The 8,479-nt window shown below is 51.1% G+C and overlaps 1 protein-coding gene across 1 annotated transcript; it reads left to right on the forward strand.

The window, feature by feature from the left end:
- Nucleotides 1-4,749: 4,749 nt before the first annotated feature.
- LOC125556315 (putative auxin efflux carrier component 5b) lies at nt 4,750-8,076 on the forward strand. Its single transcript, XM_048719067.2, has 5 exons — nt 4,750-5,644; nt 5,761-5,846; nt 7,302-7,459; nt 7,590-7,666; nt 7,810-8,076. The coding sequence occupies exons 1-5, from the start codon at nt 4,872-4,874 to the stop codon at nt 7,877-7,879; spliced, it is 1,164 nt and encodes a 387-aa protein (XP_048575024.1). The 5' UTR covers nt 4,750-4,871; the 3' UTR covers nt 7,880-8,076.
- Nucleotides 8,077-8,479: the final 403 nt, after the last annotated feature.

The following is an 8,479-nucleotide window of genomic DNA, read 5'->3' on the forward strand; positions in this document are numbered from 1 at the left end:
ACATAAAATTTCGAGAACAATTAAAAGTTAAACTTAGTAAACAGTACGTATAAATTGCACCCATTGCCCATACGAGCTAGAGGAGGAAACCTAGTTCCATATGAGAATTGAGAAAAGGGAGGGAATATTTTCCCTAGCAGAAAAAAGAAAAGAAAAAGGGAGGAAAACAAGAAGTAAAATGCTCATGTTTTCATGAGATCTGACAGGTAGGGTCGGTTAAACCCCGTAGACCTAACTGTAGCGGATTGGAGGCAAAAATGTAAATGTGTCTTCATTGAATAGTAACACAGGTAAAGAGTTGCACTACCAAGGGCGTACTCCCTCCGGTTTTGTACGCTCTGGCAGTGATTTTTAGGCGTTCAATTTAATTAAAGAAAAGTGAACAATTCCTGAAGTAGAGATGTTATCTTATGAGTGTCACATAAGATAAATGTTGAGATGAAGTAGAGATCATTCATAAGAAAAGACTTGTCTTCTTTTATTTAATATATAATCTCTTACCTCAACATGTCTCATCAAATTTTTAGGAATAACTGATTATTGTAGATAAAGTTAAAAGATAACGCATTATAGACATGTTTTTATTATCATCTCTAAATTATATGCAAAATTTAAGATAAAAATATTTTATCAACCACTATACACGTCTAATAAAGTTAAGATTAGACCACGAGTACTAATACTTTACCCGTCAGTGGCCCGAGCACTAGTTGTGGCCCGAGCACTAGTTGTACTGAAACGGCCCGGTGATCATCATATTCTAGTGTCCCTATTCGAAGGAAAACAAGATTTGCTTGATATTTGTGACGGACACAAATCTGTCAGGGCATCTCGAACTCCGATCCTTAAACTGTCCATATATGTTCGGATCATGAAAGCCATCTAATAAGGATCTGTATCAATTCACAGGGAGGTTCGGACGTGCTTTTTCTCGCAAACTGGAGACAAACATGAAGGCTTTACGAGCATCCGAACCGTTCCCAACCCTGCTTTTAACCACTCTGGCTTATCAAAAACACCTCTCTCGCCCGCACACGCTTTCCGTCCAAAACGGTCAACGCCACTCCAGAGCGTTAGTGCTGCATTCATGCCCGGCCAGAGCTGACACAACCTCTCGCTGGCGTCGGCGTTGAAGCGGCGTGCCGACCAAGAGAGCGCCGCCCGCGCCGCTTCCTGGTGTAGGCGACTGCTCCGCGTTCAAACAGCACGACGGATCAGAAGGAGGAGATGGCAACCCATTGCTTCCGGCTGGCTGGTGGCTGGCCGGCAGCCAGCCGTTGGATGACGATGACTAGCCGGCGCCACCCTCCTCCTCCTCTGCGCCACCCTCGCCGGTGCATTGCACCGTGACCATCGGCAAGGCCCAGGCCCATTACATGGACATGCCGTAGGAGGAGCAGTTCCGGAAGGCGCAGGCCGACGCCGCCAGCAACCACCAACTCCTCCAGGAGCACCACTAGGCGAAGGAGCGGCTCAACGCCGGTAGGGCGATTGTGCCGGACCTGGAGGAGCGGGCGGCGCTGCTCGACTCCTACCGCTCCACCTGCGAAATCCTCCTAGCCCACCGGCGGTACCGCCAACGAGCGGCGGAACTGGCGGCCGCCTACAAGGAGTACGTCGAGGCGGCGGACGAGGTGTTTGGCGAGACCGACGAGGAGGAGGAGGAGGACATCGCCGGCTCCCCGCGGAGGCCATGCCCCGCCGCCACGGCAACGAAGTTGGCACGTTCGCACGCGTCGCTCGCAGCGAGGAAGAGTAGTGCACGGTAGGTCGCCGCCGCTCGGGTCCCAAGAAGACTACAACTCCTCCCCTTCCGTTGAAGTCAAGCTTGGTGGGTTGTGCATCGTCGGCCGATTAGCCGCTTGGCGGCGATGTGAAGACGGACAACTTAATTTTAATGGGTCTTCGGAGAAGGAGGTTATGAAGGTGGAGTTGGAGAGCGCGGAGACGGAACTGAAGAAGGCTTCAGTTCTGGCTGCCCTAACTAACCAAGGTTACAAACTTGATATGCAAAGATATTCTATCACTATTGATGTTGGTATGAAAGGTGCATTAGAAGTGGTATCACTGTCGATTTCGATTGTTGAAATGACGGATTCCTGCTAGTTAGAGCAACTTCAATGGGGTGATTCATTTCGTCTGCCCGCGTCCGTTTGGGTCGGCGTGGATAAAAATGGCGGTCCAACGCACCGACCCAAACGGACGTGCGTCCGTTTTTCGTCCGCGGGCGACCCATTCCAGGCCTAATTTTGAGTCGGATTTACGTCGGCGCGGATACGAGATGGACGCGCGCGCGCCTACTCCTCTCCCCGGGCCGCCTGTCGGTGGCAGTCACCACCATTTCCTCCCCATTTTCCCCAAAAACGCTCCCGCCCACGCGCGCCCTCGCCCCCCAACCAGCCATGGAGGACGCCATCGACCTCGACCTCAATGCCGCCGCCGGCCTCGCCTCCCTCGCCTCGTCCGGCGTCGTCGCCCGCTCCGGGAAAGGCAAACCTCGTGCCCCACGCAAGACCGCCACGGCAACCAGCCGAAGAAGGCGCTGACGCCCGAACAGCGGGAAAGGGAGTCGGCCAAGAGGAAGGGCCGGAGGCACGCCGCGGACGCAAGGGATGAGGCCACTACGCAGGCCGCCGCCGCCGCCGCGCAGTAGGAGTTCACCAACGCCCGCGTTGCCGCGGCAACGAGGGAGGCGCTCTACATGCTTGGGGTAAACCCTAGCCAGCACAACCTCGTCCAAGCCGCCGTCGCCGCAGCCAGCACCGGCCCGTCGGCGTTTCCTCGGATGGTGATGCCCGACTCACCCCGCGCATCGGCTTGCAACCCGATCCCCGGCTTCCACGTCTACCCGCAGGCCTCCCGCCTCTCCGGGGAGTGCTCACCCGACGTGAGCGTGGTCGCACCTTCCACGCCCGCGCCCGCGCCCATCGACCTCAACGCCAACCGGTGGTCGGTGGCTCGTCGTCCGGCGGCATGAGGAAACGCGCGCGACAGACACCGGCCGACGGTCTCCTGGATGCCCGTAACCTATTCAAGGAAATGTCGTCCGCCGTTGACGAGGACTACATGCAACACCTCATCTTCGAGGGTGGTCGCCGGGCGCTGGCTACGATCCCGAGGAGACGCAAAGCCAGGACGGTCGCGGGGCGTTCACGCCCGCCGCTGGCTATGATCCCGATCAGGCGGCCTTCATGCGTGATCAGGTCAGCATCGACCTGGACGGCTTCCCCCTCGACCATGAGTTCCCGGACGACTATGGGCTAGAGGAAGAGGACGAGTGCGACATCGAAGTGGAGCCTTTGTTCGAGGACGAGCTCGCCAACCAAACCGCCGGTCCTAAGCTGAAGCGCAAGAGAAAGCGCACGAAGGCGTACACAGCTGCCGAGGACAAGCTTCTTTGCGAGTGTTGGCGAGACATTGGACAAGACCCAAAGACGGGCGCCGAGCAAAAGCATTCAACCTTTTGGACTCGTGTGCACCGCGAGTTTCATGAGCGCAAGAAGTTTCCACCCTACCAATTTGTGAGCACGCGCGGGTGGGTCTCCATTTCCAAGCGGTGGAGGGTGATTCAACAAGAGTGCAACAAGTTTTGCGCCACCCTTGAGAGCGTCAAGGCCCGCCCCGTGAGAGGCATCGGCGTGCAAGACATGGTATGATAGCAAGCAAGCCGCCCTCTTTTGTGCCATCAAGATCATCCTTTTACGTCTTCATTTTGCTATCACTTGCCCATATGCTTGCATGGAAACATTTTATAGGCATTTCAAGCTTTGGAGGCATTCAAGGTTCAACGCAATGGCAAGTGCTTCAACCTCTCCCATTGCTATCGGGTCATCAAGGACGAAGAGAAGTTCAAGGCACAATATGCCGCGCTCAAGGCACGTGGGGGGAAGGGCGCCGTGGATGATGTTGGGGAAGGCGAGCCGACACGGCCGCGGGGGAAGACCAACTCCAAGAAGGAGGACAAGCGAGATGCGGCCACCAACGCCTTGATCGCAAGCGTGGACGGCATGATGAATAAGAAGCACTCAAGAGAGGAGGAGCGCCGGCGTTTCAAGGCGGAGCAAATGGATGCTTTCATGGAGATCCAAAGGAGGAGGCTTGATCTTGACGCCGAGAAGCAAGCCAAGATGTTCGAGCTCGAGGCGGAGAAGCAAGCCAAGATGCTAGAGATCGAGGCCGCCAACACCAAGACAAAGGTGAAAGAAGTGGCTCTTGCAAGCATGATGACCGGGGTGGAGATCATGAAGGTGGATCTCAACGCCTTGTCGCCAAGGAAGAGGCCGTGGTTCGAGAAGATGCAGGCCGACATGCTCAAGTTCGATGACGAGTGATCTATGGCGTCGAGGGGCCATCTTTTTTTATGCCGGCGGGTGTGCCGGCATGACCACGGGAGCCGCAATGGCGTGGTCGAACTCAAGTCCCACCATTTTTTGTGTGCTGGCATGTGTGCCGGCCGGCTGGCAAGTGCGTCAGCATGAACTGTGCTGTTTTCTGAAGCCGGCATTCTATGCCGGCGCTGGCATGGTGCCGGCATGAGACATGGCTGCTAGTATGATCGGCCACAGATCTTTTTTATTTAAAAGTTGAATGCGGACATGAAATGGGTTGGTGTGTTGGACGCATTGCCGATTCAAATACAAAACTGAACGAACAGCGGGCGGGCGGTCGTCTCAAACGGATAAAAACAGACAAATGCGTCGTCCGTTTGGGTCGCCCTATTGTAGTTGCTCTTAAATGAAGCGATCGGTCGAGTGGAGAGAATAATGGCAGGCAGCTCGTCGCATTTGTCCAACTCGGTTTGATTATTTCCTCGCTACGTACACCAAAGCACCAAACCACGAGTGAGGTAGCTAGCTAGCTAGGTGGCGGAGATGATAGGGTGGGGGGACGTGTACAAGGTGGTGTCCGCCATGGCGCCGCTCTACTTCGCCCTGGGCCTCGGCTACGCCTCCGTGCGGTGGTGGAAGTTCTTCACCCGCGACCAGTGCGACGCCGTGAACCGCCTCGTCATCTACTTCGCGCTCCCCTTCTTCGCCTTCGACTTCAACGCCCACGCCGGCACGTTCGCCGCCAGCTACCGCGTCCTGGCCGCCGACGCCGTCGCCAAGCTCGTCGTGGTGCTCGCGGTCGCCGGGTGGGTCGCGTCCTGCCGCTGGAGGCACTGGAGCTGCGCCCCCAAGGCGCCAGCCGCGAGGCCGGCGCGGCCGGGTGGCGGCCGCGGCCCCTCCTACTCGTGGTGCATCACCGGCTACTCGCTGGGCACGCTCAACAACGGGCTCCTCGTGGGCGTGCCGCTGCTGGACGCCATGTACGGCAAGTGGGCGCGCGACATCGTCGTGCAGCTGTCGGTGGTGCAGGCCGTCGTGTGGCTCCCGCTGCTGCTGGTGGTGTTCGAGGCGAGGCAGGCCTGGCTGGAGGTGACGTCGGCGCCGGCACCCGACGGCGCGCGAGAAGAAGGCGATCAGGCAGTGCCTGGGAGCGACGACGTCGACCGGCCAGCGGCAGCCGGGGACGGCCGGAAGACGGCGGCGACGGGGTGGGCGTTCTGGGCGCGGCTGCTGCGGACGGTTGGGCTCAAGGTCGTCGGCAACCCGAACGTGTACGCGAGCCTCCTTGGCGTTCTGTGGTCCTCCGTGGCAAACAGGTACCCCTGCGACACAGCAGATTAGTTAGCGATTTTCTCCCACAAAAAAGTAGAAACAATTTATTCATCCAGGCATTCTATGATTATCAACCTCTGTGTTTTGCAATGATATGTAGGTGGCACCTGGAAATGCCAGGCATCATAGACGGCTCCATTTCGATCATGTCAAGGACCGGCCTTGGAATCGGAATGTTTAACATGGGTACCTACTACTCTCTTCGTTCACAAATACGTACTAACTTTTCTTTTATAAATCAAATGTATATAGACACGTTTAAGTATATTTATTCATTAATTTTAGTCTTCATGTATCCTATACAGAAATGTCCAAAACGTCTTATATTTTATGAATGGAGGGAGAAGTCCCGTGAGAAAAACTAAAAAAGAAAACACGATAATGGAAGTCTTGGGTTTTGGTACCCACATTCTACGACAACTTATCATGCTCTAGTTTGTTTAATTAGTTGGTCGATCACACTTTTGCCGTATATTCTCTGCCTCGTGAGTCATGACTCATGACCCATGTGTCCACGGAAACATCTTCTTTAGCTAAACTTGTCACGCTTTTGTGGCAACTCATCTTTTGGCCAACTTTGCCACAAACGAACTTAGGCCAAATCGTGCCTGAAAACCAAAACGTCTAAAGTGGCTAAACAATCTTTTTTAGCTAAACTTGTCACGCTTTTGTGGCAACTCATCGTTTGGCCAACTTTGTCACAAATGAGCTTAGGCCAAAATGTGGTTGAAAACCAAAACATCTAAAGTGACTAATCGACTGTCTGTTACTTAAATTCTGGTCCTTTTAAAAGGTAATTAGCAAATCACAATCAAAATTTTATTTCTTATAAAATACGTACACAACCTGAACTTGCTTTGAAAAATGTTAGCAGAATCCCTACTGTACACTGGCGCCCCGCCCTCCCCCAAAAGTGCAAACAATTTTTGACTATGTATATTAAGCATTTTTTTGGTACATTCCATTAGTGAAGTATAGTGACTTTAGAGCACCACATCGATTTACCATGAGGATATATTGATATCTCCTTTTAGTGATGCGGTAAAGGAACAGAAAGTATCCCACACCTACTTCCTCAGAGGTGACCCTGGGCTATCGAACTACGAAAGGAAGTCTTCCTTAAAGCGATGGTCTCTAGCAAGATTTTGTTAAAGGATCAATTCTATCTTTTTACTAGATCAATCAAGCAAATGATGATTCAAACACTAGTAATAAAAATAGGTACGGGTATGAGGTCTTAATGCTTACAACCATGTATTTCCGTTGGGACCAAATATGATTTTAATTTATGCACTGGAAGTCACCCATCGAGATGTGCTTATTACTAACCGAAGTGGGGGATGTGTCCAAATTACATCCTGACCAGCACGAGTCCTGCATCAAGAATCGGTTGTCCTACCGCAGGCCCTACTGCATGCTCAAATGGATGTATCTAGAAATGAAATACATCTAGATATATTCATTTCGGCGACAACTAATATGGGACGAAGAGTGTGTAACACTGAGCACACACAATAGTGGGCCTTATATTTCAGAAAGGGGGGAGTAAATAGTAATGAATATAATTCAAAACAATATTGAGATCAACGAGGAATTAACTGATTGATCGTGAATGACACCGATCTGACGCTTGTATTGTAGGCTTGTTCATCGGTCTGCAGGACAAGCTCGTCGTGTGCGGGCCTGGATTAACCTCGTTGGGCATGGCGATGAGGTTTGTCGCTGCGCCAGCCGCCACCATGATTGGAGCGCTACTTTTGGGACTACGTGGCGACCTTCTGCGTGTTGCCATCTTACAGGTAACAATAGATAAATATTGCAGGTTATAGGTTCACAACTGATGTTAATATCGTTTTCTTCTCTTTTTTGTTGCTAATTGAGCCAAATATCCAGATCAATAGTAATAACTCACTTCGTTCCTATTGGTAGGCTGCACTGCCTCAGTCCATCGGGACATTTATCTTTGCGCGAGAGTATGACCTGCATGCCAATATACTCAGTACCGCGTAAGTAAACTGGCGATCTCGCATGTCATGGTGATTAGAGTACTCCATTAATTGTTTATGCATATCAACCACATTGTTCTTTCCTGAACACGAGGATAACAACTAAAACCGCTCTTTGCTTCTTCTTCTTTTTCTTTTTGCAGGGTGATAGTCGGCACGTTGGCTTCGCTGCCTGTTTTAGCCACATATTATGTTGTTTTAGGGCTCATGTGATTATGTTATATGTTCCTCTTCTAGTTTATCTTGGGGGTTTGTTATATATGTATGTGTGCCTACAAGATGTAGCAAATTTTTTATGTTTACGTCAACAAGAATTGCATGTGCTTTGGCCGTTCTTCTCTTTAGGAAATGCCATCATGGCTAATTGTATTAATATCAAATAATAATAGTTATCGCGAGTATCCTCTATATCACTAAGCTCATTCAGTTGAGGTCTCTAATTAGAATTGGGTCACCCGATTTTGATCGGGTCAACAATTTCTCAATGCTCTCTCATTCAATTCTTTTATACTATACACTATGCTCCCTAAGTTTTAAGCTGTCACAATTAATTGAAGTATTCAATTTAGAATTTGGTCAACCTATTTTAACCGGGTCAACACTTTCTCAATCTCTTCCATTCAATTCTTTTAATTCACTATATTCTTTAATTTTGAAGCTCTTTCATTCAATTGAGGTATTCAATTTTGGATTTGGTTTACGATTTTGACTGGGCCAACGATCTTTCTTGGGGAGAAATGATTGCCGAGGAGGTTGAACATATGATAATCAGGTGGAACATACAGAGACTGATATGTGTACCAAAATGTTGGG

The sequence above is a fragment of the Triticum urartu genome, chromosome 5A (assembly GCF_056163025.1).
Source record: "Triticum urartu cultivar PI428250 chromosome 5A, HENAU_Tu73, whole genome shotgun sequence".
NCBI classification, from domain to species: domain Eukaryota; kingdom Viridiplantae; phylum Streptophyta; class Magnoliopsida; order Poales; family Poaceae; genus Triticum; species Triticum urartu.